The sequence below is a fragment of the Nycticebus coucang genome, chromosome 5 (assembly GCF_027406575.1).
Source record: "Nycticebus coucang isolate mNycCou1 chromosome 5, mNycCou1.pri, whole genome shotgun sequence".
In the NCBI taxonomy this organism is placed as follows: Eukaryota; Metazoa; Chordata; class Mammalia; order Primates; family Lorisidae; genus Nycticebus; species Nycticebus coucang.
This window is the reverse complement of record NC_069784.1, coordinates 82004049-82030597: the sequence shown is the minus strand read 5'-3', so window position 1 is coordinate 82030597 and position 26549 is coordinate 82004049. Positions and strand designations below refer to the sequence as shown.

Genomic DNA, 26549 nt, shown 5'->3' with positions numbered 1-26549 from the left:
TCCATGTAAACATGAAAGAGGTAAAGTCTCCATCTTTCTTTAAGGCTGCATAGTATTCCATGGTATACATGTACCACAATTTGCTAAACCATTCGTGGGTCAATGGGCACTTGGGCTTCTTCCATGACTTAGCAATTATGAATTGGGCTGCAGTAAACATTCTGGTACACATGTCTTTGTTATATTGTGACTTTTGGTCTTCTGAGTATAAACCTAGTAAAGGAATTATAGGATCAAATGGTTAGAAATACTGCACATATAAAATAGTTCATTCCTAAAACATGTACAAATTGCAGGTAAAATGGATATGCATAGATAGCATGTCTAAGCACACTTGACCAGGAACAGTACCTTCAATTCAACTTTGAAAAGTAATATATAGATACTATCTCTTAAAATGTGCATATATTTTGGTGCCAGCCCTAACCACACACGCCGGGGATGGTGGGTTTGAACCTTGCCTGGGCCTGCTGAACAACAATGACAATTGTAATTTAAAAATAGCCAGGCATTGTGGCAGGCACCAAGTCCCAGCTACTTGGGAGGCTGAGGCAAGGGAATTGCTTACGCCCAAGAGTTGGAGGTTGCTGTGAGCTGTGATGTTACAGCACTCTACCAACGGCAAAATAGTATGGCTCTGTCTCAAAAAAAAAGAAAAACCAAATGCATATGCATTTTGAGGCTGCCTTCTGTAGTTAGATACTAGTGTAACCATTTTTTAAGACCATGGAACTTGGGATGCAGTATTTATAATATGAAAGTTCAAATCCTTTTGCTGTGAGATGTTGTTTCCTGTTCTATCTCACCAAGATATAGAACTGTTCAGTGTGTACACTGGTTATTTTGAGCAATTAACTAAATGAATCAGTTTGAAAAGCAAAAGACACATCTATTAGAGTGGCTAGAACCCCAAAAACTGACATCAAAGGCGTTGGAGCAACAAGAACTCTCCTTCATTACTAGTGGGATTGCGAAATGGTACGTCCACTTTGGAAGACAGACTGAAAGTTTTCTTAGAAGGCCAAACATAGTCTAGGTATTTACCCAAATGATTAAAAATATGTCCACACAAAAACTTTCACACCTTTATAGCAATGTTTATATATGTTTTTTTGTAACTTCCCAAACCTGGAAGAAACCAAAATGTCCTTAAATGGATAAACTGTGGTGCATCTGTACAATGGAATATCATTCAGCGATAAAAAGATATGTACTATTAAGATACAAAAGGCACGAAAGTTACAACTGATATTGCAGAAATGCAAAAAGATCATAAGAGACCACTGTGAACAAGCATATGCTAACACTTTGGCTAACCTAGGACAGTGATTTTCAACCAGTGTGCCACAAAAAATTTTAACGATTAATTAAATTATTTTCAAAAGAAATTCAAAGCACAGTAAATATGTTCTTTTTTTTTACTCTTTTTTTTCATAGATCAACATAATTTAAGTATGCCATGGAAGTTTAACTACAAGTTCAAGCACGTCATGAGATAAAAAAGGTTAAAAAACACTGAAGAAGAAACAAATAAATTCCTAGACATATTCAACCTACCAAAACTGAATCAGGAAGAAATAAAACATCTCAATAGACTAATAAGAGTAAGGAGATTAAACCAGTAATCAAAAAATCTCTCAACAAGAGAAGTCCAGGACCAGATGGCTTCACTGGTGAATTCCACTAAATGTTTAAAGAAGAATTAATTATAATCTTTCTCAAACTCTTCCAAAAAACTGAAAAGGAGGAAACACTTTGAACACATTTTACAAGGCCAACATTACTCTCTACCAAAGCCAGAAAGGGACACTGCAAAAAAATGACAGACCAATAATTTCCCCCAATGAAACTGGATGTAGAAATCTTGCACAAAATACCAGCAAACTGAATTCAACAGCCCATTAAAAGGATCACACACCACAATTAAGTGAGACTTATCCCTGGGATACCGGGAGGTTCAACACATGCAAATAAATAAATGAATGTGATACCACATTGATGGAATACAAGAAAAACCATCTGATCATCTCAATAGATGCAGAAAAAATTGACGATATTCAATATCCTTTCATGATAAAAATTGTCAACAAATTAGGTATAAAAGGAACATTCTCAACATGATAAGGCCACACGGCACAAGCCCCCAGCTCACAACATGCTCACTAGGGTAAAGCTGAAACTTCTCCTCTAAGATGAGAAACTAGACAAGAGTGCCCCCCCTTCTACCACTTTTATCCAAATAGTCCTGGAAGTCCCAGCCAGAGCACTTACAAAAGAACAAAAAGGCATTCAAATCGGAAAGAAGGGGTAAAACTGTGATCATGTGATATTATATATAAAAACTTTAAAAACATCACCAAAAAACCTATTAAAACTAATAAACTCAGTAAAATTTCAGGATACAAAATTAAGATACAAAAATCAGTTGCATTTCTATATATGAATAGCAAACTATCTGAAAGAGAAATAAAGAAAATAATACCATTTATAATAACATCAAAAATAGCAAAATACCTAGTAATAAGTTCAAGCAAGGGAGGGAAAGACGTGTGCACTGAAAACTATAAACCACTAATGGAAGAAACTGAAGAAAGACACAAATAAATGAAAAGGTATCACATACTTATGGACTGGAAAAGTTAATATTGTTTATGTCCATATTACCCAACATGATCTATAAATATAATGCAATTCCTATCGAAACTCCAATGGTATTTTTCACAGAAATAGAAAAAGCAATCCCAAAATTCATATGAAACTGTAAAAAAATCCCAAACAGCCAAAGCAATCTTGAGACTAGAGAACAAAGCTGGGCTTCACACTTGCTGATTTCAAGCTACAGTGCAAAGCTAAGGTAATTATATGGTACCGGTATACAAGCAGACAAATAGACCAAAAAAACAGAATAGACGTCCCAGAAATAAATCCACGCATTTAGGGTCAAATATTATTTGATAAGGGCACCAAGCATACACAATGAGGAAAAGACAGTTGCTTCAGTAAGTGGTACTGACGAGACTGGTTATCCACATGCAAAAGAATGAAATTGGACCCTTACGTTACACCACTCACAAAACTAAACTCAAAATGGATAAAAGTCTTAAATGTAAAACCTGAAACCATGAAATTACTAGGAAAAAATGTAAGGAAAAACCATTTGACATTGGTCTTGGTAATGATTTTTGTTAACATGACACCAAAAGCAAAAATACTGGTGGAGTTCCATCAAACTAAAAAGCATCCATGCTGCTGTGGCTCAAAAGAGTAGGGCGCCCCCCATATACCAGAGGTGGCGGGTTCAAACTTGGCCTCTGCCAAAAACTGCAACAACAACAAAAAAAGCATCCATGGTGCAAAGGAAATGATCAACAAAATGAAAAGGCAACCCAGGAAATGGAAAAAAATATTTTAAAACCATATACCTAATAAGGAGTTATTTCCAAAATATATTAAGAAATTCATAAAACACAATAGGAAAAATATAGATAAATAAAAAAATGGGCAAAGGATCTGAAAAGACATTTTTCCAAAGAAGACACAAAAATGGCCAAGAGGTGCATGAAAATGGTGCTGGACATCACTAATCATCAGGGAAATGAAAATCAAAACCACGGTGAGATAATCACTTTAGACCTGTTAAGATGGTTATTATCAAAAGACCCGAGATAACAAGTGCTGGCCAGAATGTTAAGGGAATCCTTGCTGACTGTTGGTGAGAATGTAGACTGGTACAGCCATTAAGAAAATTAGTATGGAGGCTCCTCAAAAAAAATCAAAAATAGAACTACCATAGGATCCAGCAATCCCATTTGTAGGATGTATTGGAGGGAAATGAATTAAGTCTCTCAAAAAGATATGTGTACTCCTATATTCACTACAGCAGTATTTACAACAGCTAAAACATGGAAACAAACTAGGTTAAGTGTCCACTGAATGATAAAATGTGTGTGTTAGGGGTAATGTATATAATGGAATATTGTTCAGCCATAAAAAAGAAGGGAATCCCGCCATTGGCAACAGCAGGGATAAACCTGGAGGGCATTACACTTAGTGAAATAAGCCAGGCAGAGAAGGACAAACACAATTTGATCTCACTTATATGTGGAATCTAAAAAGGTCAAACTCATAGTGGAGAAGAAGCTGGTGAAAGGGTACAGACTTCTAGTTGTAAGATGAGTAAGTTCTAGGGATATAATGTACAACAAAGTGACTACAGTTAACAATAATGTATTGTATACTTGAGATTTGCTAAGAGTGGATCTTAAATGTTTTCAACACCCCCCCCACACACACACACACAGTAACTACATGAGATGATGGATTTGTTAATTAATTTGATTGTGGTCATCACTTCAAAATATATACATATATCAAATTTCTTAAAAAGTAAAGGGGCCAGGTATGGTGGCTCACACCTGTAATTCCAACAATTGGGGAGGCCAAGAGTTCAAGGCCAGTTTGGGCAACATAGCCAAGACCACCAAAAAGAGAGGAAGGAAAGGAAGAAAGGGAGGGAGGGAGGGAGGAGAAAAGTAAGGGAGGGAGGGATGGAAGGGGGTGGGAGGGATGGAGGGGGAAGGGAGGGAGGAAGGAAGAAAGGGAGGGAGGGAGGGGAGAGAAGGAAAAGAGAAAAGAAAAGAAAAGAGAAAAGAAAAAAGCATGGAGGAAACTTAAATGCATACCGCTTAGTGAAAGCCAGTCTGGAAAAGCAATATACTATACATTGCCAATCATATGACATTTTGGAAAAGGCAAAACTATGGAGACAGTAAAAAGATCAGTGGTTGTCATGGGTTGGGAAAAGAGGCTAGCTAACGGGATGAAGAATGGGTACAAGAGATTGAAACTATTCTCTATAATACCATAATAGTGGGTACAAGACATTATACATTTGGCAAAACCAATAGAAATCACAACACCAAGAAATGAACCCTGAAAACTATGGACTTTTGCTGATAAGGATATATCATATATATGAGTTCTCCAACTGTGACAAATGTATGTGTATGTGTGCCACACTACGCAGGGGAAAATGAGCAGGGAGAGGGGGCGATATGGGAACTTTATGTGCTATCTGCTCAATTATCTGTAAACCCAAAGTGCTGTTAAAAAAAATAGATTAGGCTCAGCGCCTGTAGCTGCTAGGGCGCCAGTCACATACATTGAAAGTGGCAGGTTCCAGCCCGGCCCGGCCTGCCAAACAGCAAGGACAAATACAACCAAAAAATAGCCAGGCGTTGTGGTGGGTGCCTGTAGTCTCATCTACTTGGGAGGCTGAGGCAAGAGAATTGTTTAAGCCCAAGAGTTTGAGGTTGCTGTGAGCTGTGACACCACAGCACTCTACTGAGGTATAGTGAAACTGTCTCAAAAAAAAGTATACTCATTTTTTTAAAAATCAAAAGAAAGTTAAAAACCATCAATAACATTCATTGTCAAACTGAACAATGAAAAAGTAAATGTAACATTTAATGAGAGGAACTTGTATTCAGAAACAATCTAATGAAATAAATTTTTTTTCCTTCATTTTAATATATTTGAGGTATATGAGTTGAATTCTGTCACTTATATACATTATATAGTGGTGGAGTCTGAGTTTTTGGTGTACCCATCACCCAAGTAGTATACATTTTACCCCATAGATAATTTTTCATCCTTCATCTCTTCCCACTGTAATTAAATACTTCAATAATCCATCTTTGACTAGAACTGTCTGCAATGAAACCATATTGGGAGAAGCTATGGTCTTTGTGATCAGGAATAACAGCTGAAATAAAGTCTATGCTGATGAAAATCATGGGCAGATATAGATAAGGAAGGTAATGCTACTTATCATAAGCATAATTTTAAAGCCGGTGACTCCCTCAGATCTTGTTTTATTTCCACAAAACTTACTCTTTCTGAACTTCGAAGTCTCATCAATGTTTTATACAACTGGTAAAAGCAGAATAGGATGGCTGTAGAGAAATAAAGGTAAAAATAATATTTACGTCAATTGAATGCTACCCAAAGTTCTTATATAGGACACAGACTGGCCTATATTTTGTTATTTACGACTCTTACACTCTGCATCTGTGCTAGTTAGCTCCTTGCTTCACATTAATTTTCAAATAGTGCTAAGAATCTTTCAATCTGACCTTTCCATATCCAGCAGGGGGAGACCAGGGAGATTAAGGCATTTCCAAACTCAGGGTTTGGTGTCTACAATTCTTACTTTGAATTTTATATAGTTAATATTCATAGATTTGTGATAAGAAATTAAAATACAGGCCAGGTGTGGTGGCTCATGCCTATAATCTCAACACTTTGGGAGGCCAAAGTGGGAGGATCACCTGAGGCCAGCAGTTCGAGGCCAGCAGTTCAAGACCAGCCTCGCAGCATAGCAAGACCCCCTCTCTACAAAATATTAAAAAAGAAAAAAAAAATTAGCCAGGAGTAGTCCCAGGTACTTAGGTGGCTGAGACAGGAGGATTGCAAGTGTTCAAAGTTGCAGTGAGCCATGATGGGTCACTGCACTCCAGCTTAGGTGAAAGAGTGAAATCCTCTCTTTAAAAAATAAAAAAAAATTAAAATACAGTAAAATACTCATTATAAATTATGATTTTAATCCTTAGGTGGGTTATAGTGAGGGAATGAGGGATTTTTTCAATCTCCCCTTTCTATATAACACAGAGTCAAAAAAAATAAAACACAGATTCTGTCGAAGGCTAGAACTTGTCTTATGATACCTAATTCAGCACAATGCCTTACATGTATTCTATCCTGATTAAGGAGTGTGTCTGTAATAGGTGACGATATACTTGAATTACTTAAAACAGGACCTGGCACAAAGTACACTCTATATAAGAGGTCAGTTAACTTTTTCTGTAGAGAACCCGATAGTAAATATTTTTGGCTTTGTGGGCCATATGGTTTCTGTTGCAACTACTCAATGCCACATTTATAGCCCAAAGGCAGCCATCAAAGTGAGCATGACCCGGTTCCAATAAAACTTTATAGACATGGAATTTGACTGCCATATGATTTTTAAAGATCATGAAATATTCTCCTTCTGATTTTTTCTATCATTAAAAAATGTAAAAATCATTTGAGCTCATGGGGTATACAAAAATAGGCAGTGGGCTGGGCCTTTGGGCTGTAGTTTGCTGACCTTCGCTCTATATAACTACCAGACATTATTATTGTATCTATAAGATCTTTCTATAACTGACTTGTAGTGAATGCTTAGTGCAAGATTCTCTGGATAGTCTATAATTTATTTAATCCCCCATGATTAGAATTTAAGTTATTTCCAATATTCATTATCATAAGCCACCCTCCAATGAGCAGCCACATAATGAAATCTTTGTGCACACAGATTACTTTATCCATCTCTCTTAAAATGTATTTAGTGGTAACAAAAAAAAAAAAAAAAAAATGTCTGGCAGAACATCCAGAAAGAAACAAGTCTGAAGAAATCGCTTTGAAAACTAATCTTGTGGGCGGCGCCTGTGACTCAGTGAGTAGGGCGCCGGCCCCATATGCCGAGGGTGGCGGGTTGGGACCCAGCCCCGGCCAAACTGCAACAGAAAAATAGCCGGGCGTTGTGGCGGGCGCCTGTACTCCCAGCTGCTCGGGAGGCTGAGGCAAGAGAATCCCGTAAGCCCAAGAGTTAGAGGTTGCTGTGAGCCGTGTGAGGCCACGGCACTCTACCGGAGGGCGGTACAGTGAGACTCTGTCTCTACAAAAAAAAAAAAAAAGAAAACTAATCTTGTGTAGTGACAGCAAATTTCAGACATGACTGAGGAACTTTATAAATATAATATGTAGTCTTTTTTTTTTTTTTTTGCAGTTTTTGGCCGGGACTGGGTTTGAACCCACCATTTCCAGCATTTGGGCTAGTGCCCTACTCCGTTGAGCCACAAGCGCTGCCCTTATAATATGTAGTCTTATACATAGAATTTATGGCACAAACATCATTCTAAGCCCTTTATATATTTCACCATTTAGTCTTCAAAACAATCCTTTGATGCAATTATCATCATCATCCTCACGTTGCAAAATGGAAAAGGAAGCACAGAAAGGCTAAGTAACGTCTCCAAGGTCACACAGTAAGCTGGTAGCAGAGGCAGGATTCAAACCCGATTTGTGCAGCACCATGGCCCATGTATTTAACTGCACCACCTCTTCATTAGAAAGACTTGGCCAGTGTGCACTGGAATGCACCTTATACAATCTGTAGTTTGACATGCACGATCGACCTCATATTCTAATAACCACTGCAAATTCTATCCCAGAATGGGACACTTGTGCGGGAAACTGTGCATACCCATCTAACCTTTTCTTGTATCCCACCACCCACACCCACACACACACACCCCACATACAACACCAACTCTTCATTAATTTTCCCTAAATTTCTTACCCTGAATTGCTGTCCAGTAAGCAGTAAGGACTGATTGGAGTATACTTTCATGTTTTATTTTATAATGTGTAGTCCCAGATCTATGAGGCAAAGTTAGGGTGGTGCTTTGCCTACTACATTGGAGGGGCGTGCCCGTATGGGACCAAGAGTTCTGGATAAGTACCGCTCTTTGAAAACAAAAACAGTGGTAGGTGTCAAAAATCTCTCTGGCGCGGCCTCCCCAGCAGCAGCAGCAGCAGCAGCAGGGCTGACCCCTCGCCGGCCCGACGGCTGCGTCCAGCCTCCCCGCCACTCGTCGTCGCTGAGTCGCTGAGTCCCGCGCTTGCCCGGGGTGGGGCGGGTAGCGGCATTCCCCGCCTGTGCCCAGTTACCGACGAGTCTCTCACAAAGCAGTTATGCGAGTCGGTCGTTCAACTTGGAGGTGAAATGAAGGTTTTAGTTCTCATTTCCCAACCTGATTTCCCTCCGTACCAAGATCCACGTCTCCAATTATCCCCGTGGGAGTAAGTGATCTCTGCCGCTGGTCCCACGATGCCGACACACCACACACACACAGGCGCGCGCACACACACACACACACACACACACACACACACTCACTCTCTCTCTCTCAAGCCCCTAGAAGGCAGAATGCAGCAGTAGAGCGGAAACAAGAAAAGAAACCAGCGGGCGTCCCACACTGGTCCGGCGAGTGCGGGCGCGCGGCGGCGTCGGAGCGGCGGCCGGGGAGCGGGGCTGAGGCGCGGGGCTCCGCCCGCAGGGGGCGCCCTGGCGGCGGGCGCGTGCGCGGTGCGGCCCCGGCCCGGCCGCCGCCGCGGCGATGCCTATTTTAGTCAAAGCCGCTACCGGCTCGGGGACCGGCCCGGGCCGCGGAGCTTCCGGACCCGCCGATCGCACGAGCCCAGCGCGGTGGGCGCGCCTCCAGCCGCTGCCGCGGCTTCCCGCTCCTCGTCGCTGTCGCCCCAAACTTTGGCCGGCGCCGTCTAGGAGCCCTGCCCCGGACAGCCAGGTAAGGAGCGCGAGGCGCAGCGGGCGCCGGCTCCCCGCGCGGGCTCCCCCAGCTAAACTGGGAAGCGAAAGTTGGATCCCAGCTGCGTTGGGAGCAACTTCGCCGGCCCCAGCGGCGGCTGCCTGTCCTCCGCGCCTCGGCCGCCGCCCTCCGCCCCTCCTCGCTGGCCGCGCCCTCGCGAGGCTCGGGGTCCTCGGAGGCCGCCCTCCTCCCCGGGTCGGCCTCAAGGGTCAGCTGCTGCAGCCTGGGTCGGGCACCGCCAGCGCCCCAGCGCTCGGCCCCACCGGGTCCCGCGCTGGCGACCAGCAAGCCCTCCGGTGCGCCCGGCCTCTCCCCTCTCCCCGGGGCTCCCGGCGCCCCCTCTGCCGAGCACGCCGCGGCGCCTTGCCCACTGTAGGGTCACCAGGTCCCGCGCGGAGGCTGCGTGCAGCCGGTCGCACGGTGTCGCCCACCCCGGCTCGGCGGTGGGAATGTGAGCTGGGGCGCTGCGCTCACGCCTCATCCTGGTCTGCGAGGACAGTTGACACGGACCGTCCTTCTTTAACGATCGAGATGAGCGGGGTCCCAGGGGAGCAGATGGCTGAGGACCCGTGGTCCTCGACACCCATCGCACCTTTGTTCCCGGAACCTTAGGGAAGCCGGTTGTTGGGCAAATCCCAGAAATTGCCTGCTTTGAAGCATGAATAGTGCGAAAAGACATTTGCTATTCCCACAACATGCAAAGATTCCCGTAGAATTACAGAACGAAGTAAGCCTACCAGCGCGACTTTTGCTCTTTGCGGTTATCTTCTTTGCTTTTGTAGTTTGAGGAAGGTTTAATGTTAGTTTCATCATTTACCTATTTAGCCCTGCGAACATCTGTTTGAAAACCGATAAATAGGACTTCACAATATAGGTTATTTGAGGAATTAGACTTTGAGAAACTAAAAAGAAAGATAATTTCTCTTAATTTAGTCACAATTAGTCTCAAAGTTCACCAATCTACCAAACTAACCTTTCGCTTTAGACCCATTCCTTTTTGTAGAAGGATAGCTCAGTGTATGCCAAATGCATTAAGTGGTAATCAAAGATCTGATCTTTTTTTAAACAATTGCTTTTACAATAGACAATTATGTATTTATAGGTGTTTATATAGATAATATATCTTTTTATAGATCTCTGTATGTATATATGTTTTTAGTAAGGTGTGGTGCAGCAAAATACGTTGTAGGAGATCCCACCTTTTAAAAATTGCTATTATTATTTGCTGGTTCTTGGGCCAGTGCATTGTAGTTTTCCTATCTTTGGGCCAGAAATTGGAACTTTTAGTGCCACGTTAAGAACTTTTAAAAGCCCAGAATTGAACTAAAGGGGATTAGTAGGCAATCCATGTGAAATTAGGTAGCTTTGAGGTGGATTAACTGCTGATTAATTTATTGCATGAATGTTTATATGCTGGAGTTTTAAAGACTGGCTAGTCCAGCTGCCTCAATTCCAAAGGAGAGACAGGCTCCCGGAGCAGAAGTGACTTTCCTTGGCTTATGTGGCTCACTGGTGGCTCATCATGTAGAATCTCAGGAAGACTAGGCACTCCCCTGTCTTTACTGAGGTCTGGGGAGGCTGAGAGTGATTTCTCAAAATGTTTGTCTTGTTTATGTCCCTTCAATATGGCTTTCATCTCTATTAAAGTAGAGCACTTTTAGAGGCTGGCCCTTAGAATAAATACATACATAGAATCTATGTATCCCCGCCACTAAATCCAAACTTCAAAATTGGATTCAGTAAAAAGGTCACCCTTAAGGATCTGGAAAGCCACATGTGGTCCCAAGGCCACAGGTTCCCCACCCCTAACTGGGATGAATAAACATTGTCCCTACCTCATAGAGGACAAAGAATAGTTAGAAGAATAAATAGGACAATGGGAGTGTAAGCACATTCTAAAGTGCTGTAGAAATGGTAGTTATTATTCACTTATGTATACTAGGGTAGTTAAGGTTAGCTTATGGGTGATAGAAGACTTTTATGTCACTCTCCTTCGGAAGTTAATGAGATTAATTCTGATTTGACCCTCTAAAGCAAACGTTTATAAATGTAGTTACTAAAATAATGATCCTCTCCCGTCACAATAGGCTTATATGTTACATCTCTGTGTGTATATATTGATTCAGATACTTGGAAAATAATTGAAGTTTTATGTTTCTTTACTTTTGACAGATAATAAGTAAATGAGTCAATTATCACTATTTGTATTGATAAGCTAGTTTAGAATTATGTAAAGAGATCTTTAATTGACTTGATCATTTAATTCCCAATTTGTAAATTACCATTTTCTTTTTATTAAATCATAGCTGTGTACATTAATGCAATCATGGGGTACCATGGCTGGTTTTATATACAATTTGAAATATTTTCATCACACTGGTTAACATAGTCTTTCTGGCATTTTCTTAGTTATTGTGTTAAAACATTTATATTCTACATTTAGTAAGTTTCACATGTGCCCTTGTAAGATGCACCATAGGTGTTGTCCCACCAATTAATCTCCCACCACCAATCCTCCCCCATCTCCTCCCTTCCCTTTCTCCTTTCCCCATATTCTTAGGCTATAATTGGGTTATAGCTTTCATATGAAAGCTATAAATTATTTTCATAGTAGGGCTGAGTACATTGGATACTTTTTCTTCCATTCTTGAGATACTTTGCTAAGAACAATATGTTCCACCTCCATCCATGTAAACATGAAAGAGGTAAAGTCTTCATCTTTCTTTAAGGCTACATAATATTCCATGGTGTACATATACCACAATCCATGTATTTTTTTTTATCTCGAGATATGGAATTCTATCATATTTGTCTGCTAACATCTTTTCAGGCTGCTCATTTTATACCAATTATTCTACCACCTAAAACTTCTAGTATGTCAAAAACAATGAATAGAAAAGTAATATTAATTGTATAATATTATTTTGAAAGAAATACATATTCCTCAATTAAATGTAAAGATATTTTTGGGTCCCCACATGGAATTCTTTCTTTGAAACAGAATAATTCACATAGTTCATAAACCAACATAGTGTTTGTTTGTCAAGGCCAAATTTGCATAATTAATAATAGATTTATTTATTTAGTTATTTATTTTGAGACAGAGTCTCACTGCGTCACCCTTGGTAGAGTTCCATGGCATTACAGCTCACAGCAACCTCAAACTCTCAGGCTTAAGGGATTCTCTTGCCTCAGCCTCCCAAGTAGCTGGTACTACAGGCACCCGCCACTATGCCCAGCTATTTTTTGGTTGCAGTTGTTATTTAGCAGGTCCAGGCCGGGCTACAACCTGCCAGCCGTGTTGAAGTGGCCGGTGCCCTGCTCACTGAGCTATGGGTGCTGCCAATAGAGAGTTTTTTTATATCACCGAGGACAGGTGATATAGTCAGGAAATAGTGCCACTTTGTGTTAAGCTTTATATAACCATGTGTAAAAGTTATGTTCTGTGAGATGTATTTGCTATAGATTTTACATTAAACAGATGTGTATTCATGACCTTTCCTCCATGTAAATAAACTAGAAGTTAACTGCTTTTCAATCTGTAAGTGGTACCAACTAGAATTACATGGTATTATTGAAAGAAAGTAGAGATTTAAATTAGACAATAAGAGAAAGTTTAAATGTTACATCTCTGTGTGTATATATAAATGTTTACAGTAATGTATATGATTATATATTGTTTATGATTATAAATATATATATTTATATTAAATTGTTGTGTATGTATCTGATTTAATGATGGTATAAAAATAAAGCCTTCTCAACTTCCAGAACCTTCAAATAGTAGAGGAGGGTGTTAATGTTTGCTACAAAGTATTCAAACAATTAGTTTTTCTAGTTATTTTTCCCTGTGTTTGGATTCCGTGTCACCAGTGGGAATATGCTAGAAGACTATACCAGATAACTTTGTAATTTTTGTGGTTCATATCTTTTAGATTAGTTAATCCCATCACTCCTTCCTTCCCCACCAAGTATGTGTATATATATACATATACCATATATGTGTGTGTATACACATGTATATGCATGTATGTAGTATAAGGCAATAGTTGTACACTGTGCTGAGTTGTTTATATGTTTCATTTAGTCATATGGCCAATGAGGTATTATTATCATCATTTAACAGTTAAGGAAATTGATATATTTAATATGTGACGGAGCTGGGATTTGAACTTGGGTCTATCTAATTCATAAGCACTAGAGGATTCTGTTTATCAACATTTAACTCACAGAAGTAATGTTCATATAACAGCTAGAAATGGGTTGCCATTTTTATGATTATCCTATTGTTTATTTGTTTTTACAGGAATTTTCAAGATGAATTATTCAGAGTCCAGCCCATTCACAGAATCAACTGCCATAGGTTTTACACCTGAGTTAGAAACTATCATACCTGTGCCTTCCAATAAGACCACTTGTGAAAACTGGAGAGAGATACATCATCTCGTTTTTCATGTAGCAAATGTTTGTTTTGCAATCGGGTTGGTTATTCCCACCACTCTTCACCTTCATATGATATTTCTTAGGGGGATGTTCACAATAGGTAAGACTGAGATTTTATGTAACTTTTCTAAAACTGATATCAGATGGGCTTTGTGTTGGGGCTTAGAGTATTCCTTGTCAGGCCTATAACATACCAAAAACCATAGGTCTTCATTACTTAATTAGTAGTATGTTAAGTACCGCAGAACGTACGATCTTAACATGCCATATCTGTCACTCTGTATGATTTCATGTGTTGTTTAGATTTTTCAGATAACCAGAAAATTTATTCACATGTAAGAGTGTGGACTTTGGGGACACATTGTGTGATTCAAATCCTGGCTTCATATTTGCTAACTGTGTAATTTGGGCAAGGGATTTAACCTTTCTACTACCTCCATTTTCTCATGTGTCAAACAAGAGTAAAAATAATACCACTTTCTAGGGTTGTTGTGTGAGAATAAATAAGAGTATGTGTATGTGTGTGTCTCATATGTACTTGATTTAGAGTTATTTAGTTTTAACTATTATTATTTGAAAAGACATTTCCTGTGGCCAGTAAGGCAATTATCCAGACACATAGTTTAAATATGTCTATACAGTGGTATATATGTGGCCCCAGTAATCCTGCTGTAGAAGTATGGATTTTTCTCCATTGAGAAAATATTTCAGTGCTTCATAAGTTTTCTGCAACAAAGCATATGTTGTTTTTTTTTTTTTTTTAATCCCACAAAAAACAAAATGAAACAGGGTGATAATTGGCTTAGGCATTTCTAAAATGTGTTTGATTTATAGTAGCGGTCCCTTCTTATCTATGGTTTTACTTTCTGAAGTCACCATGGTTCAAAAATGCAAACAGAAAATTGCAAAAATAAGTAATTTGTAAATTTTAAATTCCAAGCTATTCTGAAATAGCATGATAAAATCTTATGCCGTCTTGCTCTGTGCTGCCGGGGATGTGAATTATGTCTTTGTCCAACATATCCATACAGTAGTATCTGCATATCCATGAAGCATTTCCATGAAACCATTCACCAGTGCCAGAAAGGTTAAAAACTGTGTGTGTATAATAGGGTCAGGCATTATCCACAGTGCAGGCAATCTACGGGGAGAGGAAAGGGAGGAGTGCTGAGGAGACAGAGGATGACGGACTGACTCAGCTACCTGCTGAAGCTGTTCTGGATGTCTAACATGTTCATTTTGTCATTCAACAGGATGCACCCTCTACGTTGTCTGGGCCACTCTCTACCGATGTGCCTTGGATATAATGATCTGGAACTCTGTGTTCTTGGGTGTCAACATTTTGCATCTTTCATATCTTTTATACAAGAAAAGACCGGTAATTACTAAAATTAATTAATAAGGAAGTGATTTTAAAGCCAAAACCTTTTAAAAGTGCTTTGTTCTGACTTGGAATGAACAGCTAACATTTTTGGTTTCTTTAATGTCAATGCTCTGCAGATTAGACTTTCTGTTTATATATATGCTTGTAAGTGAAGCATTTGAGCACTATGAAATTTGTTCTATAAAGGAGCTTTTATATTTATTTATTTATTTATTTATTTATTTATTTATTTCAGATTAAGGTGAGGGTACAAACAGCTAGGTTACGATATTTGCATTTGTTAGGTAGAGTCCCTCTTGTAGTTGTGTCCCAAATCCAAGAGGTGTGCCCTATGACCTTACATTGTACCCGTAAGTGGGAGCACCCCAATCTCCCTCCCTCTACAAATGAATTTTTAAAACTTTCTTAATTATTAAAGTTTGAGGAATGTGAATAAGATACTATTTTCTTTTTTAAGTCATATTACTTACTTCTTTTTTCTGTTGCTATTCAAATGTCACTTGGGAATATATATTTGCCTACTTATAAAATTGCTTACTATTAAGTACTTTCTATAAATGTTCTAATGATTTACAGATAGTTGGTGCTATTTTTTAATATAATGGCTGTGTATTTTTTTATGCCCAGAATACTCATTTTTTTGGGGTATTGTTACCAGAACACTAGTGTTTAACTTTTTATGTTGTTGTATTTTCTTGTCATACAGAACAAAAATAGAGTGAGAAAACAGCAGGGCTCCTAGAAATCATTCCATACGTGTGTACCGACTGTCCAAAACACAAACAAACATTTGGTAAAGTAAAAGATACAGTGATTGCCCTCATATTATGTTGAAAACAAGGTCATTCATAAGAGATTACATTTTGAATCTTATAGGTGATACGCAGGGTGTCCATAAAGTTCGAGCGCAATTTATTTTAATTGCCATTTACCCACTGTGTAAGATTCCATTGACCCAATACAGATAGCAGATAGTATGTGTCACAGACTTATTTTAAATGGCATGTGAACTTTGTGGACACCCTACGTATAACAGGCGTTTCACTAGATTGTCATCTCAAACACTGACACTCAGACACTGTTCCTTTGCTGTATTAGTCAGTTTCCTCTAGGTGATGCTATATAGTAAATGAGTTTAAAAATCTTGGTGATATATAACAATACCAGGCTTTTTTCCTCACCCATCTTATATGTTGACTTTGGCAGCTGTGATTTTTTTCTATGTATCTGATTGATTTCAGGATCTTTGCTGAAGCAGCAGGTTCTGTTTGAATCATGCAGTCTCATGGCAGAGGGGAAGGAACAAGAGAACAAAAGAGAAACCCCCAAAGTCTCTTAAAACTTCTGCTCAAAAGAGACACATGTCACTTCTGCTCACATTTCATTGACAAAAGCAAGTGACATGGCCAAGCTCAATCATGTGGAAAGTGGGGTGGGGTAAGGGGATGTTTAATCCTCTTATAGGGGTTAGTGCAGCAAATAATTAGGAACAATAATAACAGCTACCACCTTGTGGTATCCTGTTCCTGTCAGCCATGATTGGCACACAGTAGGTGCTCATGAAAACATTAGATGAGTGGGTGCTTTCATAGAGAAAAGGAATTAAGAGGGCTTCATGAAGAACTTGGGACTCGAGCTGAGACTTGCAGGATGAGTGGATTATAAATATGTATCAGTGCACTTCTTGGACCACATGTTCATTGCTGTGGCACTTTGGGTAGTGTGCATGCAGGAAGTGGAACATCTTTGTGAATAAATTATTTCAAATGTTCACTACTAGAGCTTTGGACCCGGGGAAGCAGATGATAGTAAAAATGAGGATTAGAGTTCCTGAATGTCAGAAGTTGATGGGTGTGATCATGGCAGCAAGCAGGTAAATCCCTTAGTATCTGTGCTTAGGTTTCTTCTCAGATTATAAACCTACTTTTTCTGAAAAATGCAAATGCTAGCTCTTCATTAGATTGAAACAGCAGGACAAGTGGGCTCATTGCAGATGCTGGCCTGACGTCAGGCTGGAGCAGCTGTCCTGATCTGGGTCTATAGGCTTTGTAGTGTATCTGCCAGTGATTTCAATGGGACAGATGCCTGTTTGATTTGGACACCAAAGTTCATGTAGTGCAGTACAGTTGCCCATGCATCCAATTCGTGTGACTGGCAGAGACTAATGCTGGGCTGGGCCCCAAACAGGGCATGGCCTGGGCCTGGGAGAATCTGAGCACAGAGGCCATCACACCACTGCTTTCCTCTTTCCTAGCAGCCAGCCTCGTTCTCCAGTGGCTTCTTCCTTGTACAGAGTTCATTCCAGCTGAGGATGAAACTATCACACTGAAACTCTTGTACTCACTTTCCTTCACTGGAGACTCTGTAATGTGAAACGAGGATTGCAATTGTGCACATTTGTTTCCTGCATTGGCACATTAAATAGTAATTGAATGGGGATAAAACACTTATTATGTGGATTATTTTTGTAAACTTGTTTCCACATTGAGTCCCATTTTGTGTGTTTATTTTCCTGCTGTAGTATTTAAAAGTTAGTATAATTTCTCTTCATGGGGTGAGCGCCTGTGGCTCAGTGGGTAGGGCGCCGGCCCCATATACCAAGGCTGGGGGTTCGAACCTGGCCCTGGCCAAACTGCAACAACAACAACAAAAAAATAGCTGGGTGTTATGCTGGGACTACTGGGCACCTGTAGTCCCAGCTACTCAAGAGGCTGAGGCAAGAGAGTCTCCTAAGCCCAGGAGCTGGAGGTTGCTGTGAGCTGTGGTGTCACAGCGCTCTACTGAGGGTGACAAAGTGAGAGTCTGTCTCTTAAAAAAAAAAAATAATAATAATAATTTCCCTTTGTGAAACAAAGGCTTCACAAAAAAGGTTTTTAGTTATTGATGAAATACATGGAAAGTGCTAAATCAGAGAGGTAAATGTTGTCACAACATTGCGAACCTCAGCACTTGGGTGATCGCCCACAGGAGCAGATGTGATGGCCCACAGGAGCAGGCGTGGTCAGCAGTGCAAATCTTCCCCTTCTGCTCTCAGTTCAGTTCAAATGCGAAAGTGCCCTTTCAGCATCGGAAGTGTAAACCTGTGTCACCATTTACCTGCCATTTAAGATTCCACTGACCTAAATACAGAAGGCTGATAGTATGTGTCATGGATTTCTTTATTCTCGAAACCGTGTCTAGAGCACAGAAATCAGGATTTCAGGTTGCTGCATTCGTGCCCTAGGAGTGTACTAGCCATTCTTGCCTTTCAGGTGAAGATTGAAAAGGAACTCAGTGGCATCTACCGGCGATTGTTTGAACCACTCCGAGTGCCTCCAGATTTGTTCAGAAGATTAACTGGACAGTTTTGCATGATCCAAACCTTGAAAAAGGGCCAGGCTTATGCTGCAGAGGATAAAACCTCAGTTGATGACCGTCTGAGTATTCTCCTGAAGGGAAAGTAAGTGCTCTGTGGAGACTGAAATCCCTCCTTCACCTTAGGTCTTTTTGTGGCCACTGGGAAGGAGATAAATGGAGAGAAATGTTGCCAGCTGACCAAGGAAGCGGTCACAGAGTTTGCTGGTGGTGAAGTTTTATTTTACCACTACATTGTGGAATGCTGTGGGTACAGCCACACGTTCAAACAAAGCAGGATTTCCTGCTCCGACTCCTGTTGATGTCAGAATTTTTGATTGTGAATATTTTAACAATCTTTGACCTTTTATTTACTGAGTCAAAATAGAAGTAGGTTTAAATGAGGCATTAACATTCAAGAGCTCAGACATGTTTCAGAGGTAGTTTGTTTATTTTTTTGAATATCACAAAAATATAACTTCCACGAGACAGTTTAGGTTGTGCTAGAATAATTATTAATAGTACCCCTTTCCCTCTCAGAAATCTCCCAGTTCGCGTAACAGTTTGTATGAGTACCTGTCTGGTCCCAGACGCTTTTTTTTCCTCATACATTATTTTTTTAAATACTTGTGCCTCAGGAAGTGATTTTAATTATGTATGTCACCTTTGAAATCTTTAAAATTTTAGTACAAAATATAATCCTATGGGAATATGGCAATTTTTAAGGGTTATTGTGTTATTTGTGGAATATTATATATGTATTTTTGGAATATTATATATTTTTAACATTAATTTCTATTGTCAGAATGAAGGTCTCCTATCGAGGACATTTTCTGCATAACATTTACCCCTGTGCCTTTATAGATTCTCCTGAATTTAGATCAACTCAGATGCACAAAGGTGAAAAATTCCAGGTATGTTTTCGCATGATTTTTAAGAAGATTAAAATGAGTTTGTGTCTCATTCAAAATCTAAAGGATAATAATATAAAAGTGGCCATGACTTACTAAAAAAATAGGTTACCATATAATATTATAATGTGATCTCAGTTTTTTAAAAAACAGTATGTACATATGTACAAAAGAGTTCTAGAAAGATATGTCCTAATTTGTAACATTGACACTGTCATTGCTAGGTTGGGAGTTTGGCTGCTTTTTTATTTTTTTATGTGTAGATTATTGAATGTTTATATTTTTCCATAGAAAACACCTAATGCTTTTAATATTATTTATTTATTTATTTATTTTTGAGACAGAGTCTCAAGCTGTCGCCCTGGGTAGAGTGCTGTGGCATCACAGCTCACAGCAACCTCCAACTCTTGGGCTTAAGCGATTCTCTTGCCTCAGCCTCCCAAGTAGCTGGGACTATAGGCACTCACCACAATGCCTGGCTATTTTTTTTGTTGTTGTGGTTGTCATTGTTGTTTTAACTGTCCTTGGCCAGGTTTGAACCCACCAGCCTCTGTGTATCTGGACTGTGCTCTACCCCCAGAGCTATGGGCTCTGCCCTAATGCTTTTATGAGAAAAAATGCAATTGTAGGTAATCAGTGTTGCTAAATCATATAATTAATTACTTTTATTGGGGGAAAACAGGAAACTGGCTTTGCTCTAGAGAATTCATTTTACTAATCCGTATAAAAAAAATGGAATCACTTCACTCTTGTATATATAATGAATATGTTTTTTTTTTTTTTTGGCTGGGGCTGGGCTTGAACCCGCCACCTCCGACATATGGGACCGGCGCCCTACCCGTTGAGCCACAGGCGCCGCCCCATATAATGAATATGTTTAAGGGTGAAGAATGAAGTTCTTCAGAGGAGCAATAATTTGAATGTGGACTAGTTAGTAAGATTCTTTTTTTATTTTAACAAATTGCTCTGTTACGTGGGACTTCGTTCTGATTCTTTCCCTTTGTTATTGGTACACAGTCAGTAAGAAAATAGGTGAGAGTTCCCTTTAGTCTCCGCCCCTGGATAAAGAGCAGTGAGGAAATTAGTCTGAGAACAGAAATGCTTGTAAGCAAGAAAGCAAATCTATTTAGGTAGGAAATGAAATTGAAAAGGATGTTCCCACCTGAGGGAGGAAGAAATGTCAGTGTTTCTTGATGGCAAAATCTTATTTTAGAGTCTCATTTTGAGATGCCTTACCACGTGGGATGAGGAGTGGAGGGAAGATTTATGGACATATGGTTTATTTCCTTTACAATGATTTCAGCCCTGTCCCTCCTCCCACCCGGCTTGAGTAACTGGTGCCACTTGTCAAAATTGTGTGAATTTTACCAGCAGGTCCCGTGTTAGTTCACGTGTGCAACCCTGTGCCCAAGCTGGCTGGGTTTAGATACAGAGGAGAAAGCTAGTGCTATATCCTGGTGCCTTTAATTTATACCCTCACCCGGTCATTGTGGGGTCAGCTTTGCCGTGAGAGTTATGATCTCATTCTATCTTTAAACATGTACAAACTATCATGTACAAACTGGGGCAGGTCCACTTCTTTCTTCTCTCCTTTCCTCTGCCTTTATACAGTTTCTTCTTCCAAAGGCCAACATTTATCTGTTGCATCTGTTTTTCTGTGTATTGTAGCAGGTAGTTTTTTGTTTTTTTGTTTTTTTGCAGTTTCCTGCCGGGGCTGGGTTTGAACCCGCCACCTCTGGCATATGGGTCCGGCACCCTACTCCTTTGAGCCACAGGTGCCGCCCCAAGTCGCTCACATAATATTGAGGAGACTGGTATTGGGGGATAGGGTAGAAACTAAACCTCTTTTGTTTTCAGAATCAAATAGACCCTAAGAGGCCAGAAATACTAAAAATGCTATCTTTTATACCAAATTCAAATTGTATTTATCATTTCTTTTTTTTGAGACAGAGTCTGACTCTGTTGCCCTTGGTAGAGTGCCATGGCATCATCATAGCTCATAGGAACCTCAAACTCTTAGGCTCAAGCTATCTTCTTGTCTCAGCCTCCAAGTAGGTGATACTATAGGTACACACCACCACACCCAGCTAGTTTTTTCTGTTTTTAGCAGAGACAGGGTCTTGCTCTTGCTTAGGTTGGTCTCCAACTCCTGAGCTCAAGCAATCACCCACCTCAGCCTCCCAGAGTAGTGGGATTACAGGTGGGAGCCACTGGACCCCTGGCCATATTTATAATTAACAAAAACAAAAAAAAGTCCTACCACTAGCTACAATTTTCTTTCTCCTTATGGACTGGGGATTGGATTTTGGTAGTTGAATTGTTCCCAATAATTACTGTGAAGATTGCAAAAACATGATGAAAATCATTTTACCATAGCTGGGTGCAGAGCAGGTACAGAGCCTTTCCTAATCCCAGTTAACCTTTCTCTGCACAGAGTCAGTGGGGCACTTCCTGGCTCAGTCAGTGTATAAAAACTACTCTACCCCAGCAACCCTGTGTCCTATACAGATGGAGCCGACTCTATCAGAATAAGTCCTCAGGAGAGATTATGCTTTGATTGTTTATAGCATGTTCCTGTTGGCAGTTACTCAACAGTAAAAAAACAATAGGTGTTACCCATCTGGGTATGCATATTGCCATTTACTGAAGAAAGTCCCCAAATGGGAACTGGGTGCTCCCAGGGACAACTTCTTGCTACCTGTGCCAATGGTGGACGACATTCAAAATGATCAGAGGTCGTGCTTTCTCCACCCACATGCTTTTTACCTGGTAATCTCTTTCCCTAACTCTGACCATTTACCAGAGTTCTGACAAGGAGCTACTTCCTTCCAGTTTTTCTTTCTTTAAATTAATCCTGTGACTACAGTGCTCGTGAGATAGTGTGTAGGATGAAAAGGAAGCAAGAAAAGGCAAGTACACTCAGTGACAGTCTCTTGAGATTGCACAGTGGGTGCTGCTCGGGTAAATGTGTAGTGATTATCACAGTAATAGGTGTAGTGAGAGAGCTGGACAGTCGGCTCATTATCCCCTGGGAGCTTACTGGTTTTTTTTTTTTTTTTTTAATTTTTTGGTTGCCATTTGTAACTATTGCTAGAATCTTGAGTATCATTATCACAAAAGGTAGAGGTAACATGGTATATTAGGTTCCCTCTTCTTTGTGCCATTTTTACATCAAGCGAGCTTTACCCCGCGGGAGCTTTTCTTGTACATTCTGGCTCAGGCTGTTGCCTTCCCACAGCCGGTTGGATGTCCTGGTGCTGCAAAGACGGAAAATCAAAGCTTTTCTGACTTCACGGGAAGAGGAGTGGTCTGGGAGGCATATGCTCCCAAGCTCTTGTGAAATAAATGACACTAAGTTTTACCTGGTATTTAAGGAAAACGTTCTCTTAATACTAAGTAACTATTTCAGTGAAGCAAAGTAGCTTAATATACCAGTTGCGAATCTGCTTTATTTTGGTGCTTATGGGAACTCAAAAAGCATTCGTTGTATAGACCCCTTCTGAGATATTTTCATGTTCTGGTGTGTGAAATGCTGTATCACACATGAAAAAAGTAATCCTTCCCCGAGGATTGTCAGCCAGTCCTGGGGTCGCACTGCTGTTTCCGATGGGGACCCATGCGGCAAGTCCCTCCGACACCCTCACTCTCCAGGCACAGAGCCCACGTCTTCTCTTTATGTCAGTCTAAAAGGAGGGAGTGATCCAGTGCCTTAGGGTAATCACGGCAACCATTTGCAAACGCTTACTCTCAAGCCCCACTAAAGATCCTTTTTGGGTCTTGCCATTTTATCTCTTCAGTAAAATCCTTCACAAGGACTCCAGCCTAGCACAGCTGAAGTATCCAATAACTTAAGAAGTGAATTTATTTTATAGGAGCTTTAAAAATTCTTACATTGATTTATAAAAAATTCTTGTTAAAAATATACTCTACTTGGGTGGCACCTGTGGCTCAAGGAGTGGGGTGCCAGCCCCATATACCAGAGGTGGCGGGTTCAAACCCTGCCCTGGCCAAAAACTGCAAAAAAAAAAAAAAAGAAAAATACACTCCACTTGACTGTTGTGAGAGGAAATTATTAAATGATGCTATCTATTTGGCAGAAATGAAGCATCGAGCCATCAAGCAAAATGACCTCCGTCAGCACCCTTACTGCTGGCCCTCAACTAAATCCCTGCCCTTACTGGTCTATAGGTTACTCAGACTCTACAGTATAGCTTTTTTTTTTTTTTTTTTTTGAGACAGAATCTCACTTTGTTGCTGTTGGTAGAGTTCCGTGGCATTGCAGCTCACAGCAACCTCCAGCTCTTGGGCTTAGGCGATTCTCTTGCCTCAGCCTCCCGAGTAGCTGGGACCACAGGCGCACGCCACAATGCCCAGCTATTTTTTGTTGCAGTTTGGCCAGGACTGGGTTTGAACCCCCTGCTGAGCCATAGGCACCACCCAGTACAGCTTATTATTTGAATACTGTTACTAAGTTTATATTTAGTTTATTTAAACAGGCTTAATTTGCAAGTAGCACTAAAAATGAATTTGCCAAGCAAATTATAGTGTCATAGTGAAAATATACTTGTACTCTTTTACCTCAGAGGAAACTTGAAGTCATTCAAATGGTGGAAGAGAAGTTGAATGCCCTGTGTATCACTTAAGTACAATTTCTTCTTCTTTTTCTCCTGGGTGATTTTTTCTTTCTTTCTTTCTTTTTTTTTTTTTTTATTAAATCATAGCTGTGTACATTAATGTGATCATGGGGCACCATACACTAGTTTCATAGACCGTTTGACACATTTTCATCATACTGGTTAACATAGCTTTCCTGGCATTTTCTTAGTTATTGTGCTAAGACATTTACATTTCACATTTACTAAGTTTCACATATACCCTTGTAAGATGCACCGCAGGTGTAATCCCGCCAATCACTCTCCCTCTGCCCACCTCCCCCCTCCCTCCCCTCCCTTTTCCCCTTCCTCCTATTCTTAGGTTGTAACTGGGTTATAGCTTTCATGTGAAAGCCGTATATTAGTTTCATAGTAGGGCAGGGTACATTGGATACTTTTTCTTCCATTCTTGAGATACTTTACTTAGAAGAATATGTTCCAGCTCCATCTTTGAAACTCCTTTCCCCATTGCTCATGACGTATATTTTCCAGTGTCATAGATGACATCTATGCATTAAAAAAAGGACCTCAGGCCTCCTAACTCTTTAGCACTGAGGTGTGTGGCTGGGCCTCCATGCTCACCTTTCTGATGTTACTCCTGTGGAAGATTTTCCTCTTGCCTTCCATTTACTCACCTGTACCTGCTGTTTCTGGGAGTTCCTTGGGGCTGATTTGCTTGTATTTCTCTTCCTATACATTTTGCTATTTTTGATTACATTTCTTTATTTATTTCAGCTTCCTCTACTTGAATGCAGGCTTTGTGATGTGTATTCAATTACTCTTTAGCATGTAAAAGGGCCCTTCATGGACCGGGCAGCCACCCTTGTGGTCACTGGGCTGGAGTACTGTCCATGTGATGGTCTTGATGAGTATCGGTTGTGTTGGGTGGATTTTGAGTTGGTGGGAAAGTATGTGTGGATTGAAAGTCAGAAGTACTTACTCTACCACTGGTTAACTTGTGCTTGTGAATGCGTTGTCTGGTCCTTTGCATTTGACATTTGAAAAATTGGAAAGAATATTATCTCTTTCATTTTGAAGGCACTTTTGAGCATCCACATAGTTGTTCAGTGTAAAAGTGCTTCAAATGTTTATAAGGACGGTTCACGTGCCGAGTGATGTGATGTGTGACTCTCACTCCCGAGTCATCGTCCACCACTTTTTCCTGTTCTGTAGTTGTCAAAACACTAATTGCCACCTGAGATTGTCATGTTTCTTTCTCTGTGATCAGCTTCCTCCTCTAGAACGTAGGCTACACAGGCCAGGGTCTTTTCTTTGTTGTTCACCATCATAACCGCAGCGTCTTGAACGGTGTCTGGCATGAAGTCCAGGCGTAGTAACATATGTTGACAGTATGAATGAAATTTAGTGTTTTCCAACATCTTAGAGTCACTGATAACATTTCTTTTTTTTTTTTAATTAAATCATAGCTGTGTACATTAATGCGATCATGGGGCACCATACCCTGGTTTTATAGACCATTTGACACATTTTCATCATACTGGTTAACATAGCCTTCCTGGCATTTTCTTAGTTATTGTGTTAAGACGTTTACATTCTACATTTACTAAGTTTCGCATATACCCTTGTAAGATGCATCACAGGTGGAATCCCACCAATCACCGTCCCTCTGCCCACCACTCCTCTCCCTCCCCTTGATACATTTCTTTTTTTTTTTTTTTTTTTTTTGTAGAGACAGAGTCTCACTGTACCGCCCTCAGTAGAGTGCCATGGCGTCACACGGCTCACAGCAACCTCTAACTCTTGGGCTTACGCGATTCTCTTGCCTCAGCCTCCTGAGCAGCTGGGACTACAGGCGCCCGCCACAAGGCCCGGCTATTTTTTTGTTGCAGTTTGGCCGGGGCTGGGTTTGAACCTGCCACCCTGGGCATATGGGGCCGGCGCCCTACTCACTGAACCACAGGCGCCGCCATCCCTTGATACATTTCTTAAATCTAAGTATGTTTGATCTTGGGGGTTTCTACTTTTAATATAATAAGCACAAACTTTTCTAGGAGCATTGACCCACTTTTTGAGATAGCCAAATGCTCTAATTTGCTAACAATCAGATTTCAGCCTGTTGATGCAGGAGAGAGGCTGGGTTTTTCATTCCCTTCTTGGTAGACATAAATATCCTCTTGTCATTTGAAATATGTTTTAATTTTGTGACTGACAAAGGAGAAAGAACTCCTTTGGAAATGCTGGCTCTGAAGCCCAGATAGGACTTCATGTCAGTTTTTTTTTTTTTTTTTTTTTTGAGACCGAGAGTCACTGTAGCCCTAGGTAGAGTACTGTGGTGGCATACTCACAGCAACCTCAAATTCTTGGGTTCAAGCTATCTTCTCGGCTCAGCATCCCAAGCAGCTGGGACTACAGGTGCCCACCACCACACCTGGCT

The 26549-nt window shown here is 40.4% G+C and overlaps 1 protein-coding gene and 1 long non-coding RNA gene across 4 annotated transcripts in view; one reads left to right on the top strand and one right to left on the bottom strand.

Moving 5' to 3' along the window:
* Nucleotides 1-81: 81 nt before the first annotated feature.
* LOC128586579 (uncharacterized) lies at nt 82-8583 on the bottom strand. The gene is made up of 3 exons (XR_008380261.1): nt 8402-8583; nt 5893-5954; nt 82-213 (listed from the first exon to the last, which is right to left on the bottom strand). It is a non-coding gene; the product is annotated as an uncharacterized LOC128586579 (long non-coding RNA).
* Nucleotides 8584-8708: 125 nt separating this feature from the next.
* BVES (blood vessel epicardial substance) overlaps nt 8709-26549 on the top strand; it is a 36336-nt gene continuing 18495 nt past the window's right edge. The window contains exons 1-6 of one of the 3 annotated variants that reach the window (XM_053592527.1): nt 8709-8904; nt 9017-9410; nt 13738-13974; nt 15128-15252; nt 18510-18697; nt 19397-19505. In XM_053592527.1, the coding sequence (XP_053448502.1) occupies nt 13749-13974; nt 15128-15252; nt 18510-18697; nt 19397-19505 (648 nt within the window). In that variant the 5' untranslated portion in view covers nt 8709-8904; nt 9017-9410; nt 13738-13748. Of the gene's footprint in view, nt 9411-13737; nt 13975-15127; nt 15253-18509; nt 18698-19396; nt 19506-26549 lie in introns of all 3 variants that reach the window. The other 2 variants (XM_053592526.1, XM_053592528.1) reach the window with 2 other exon arrangements.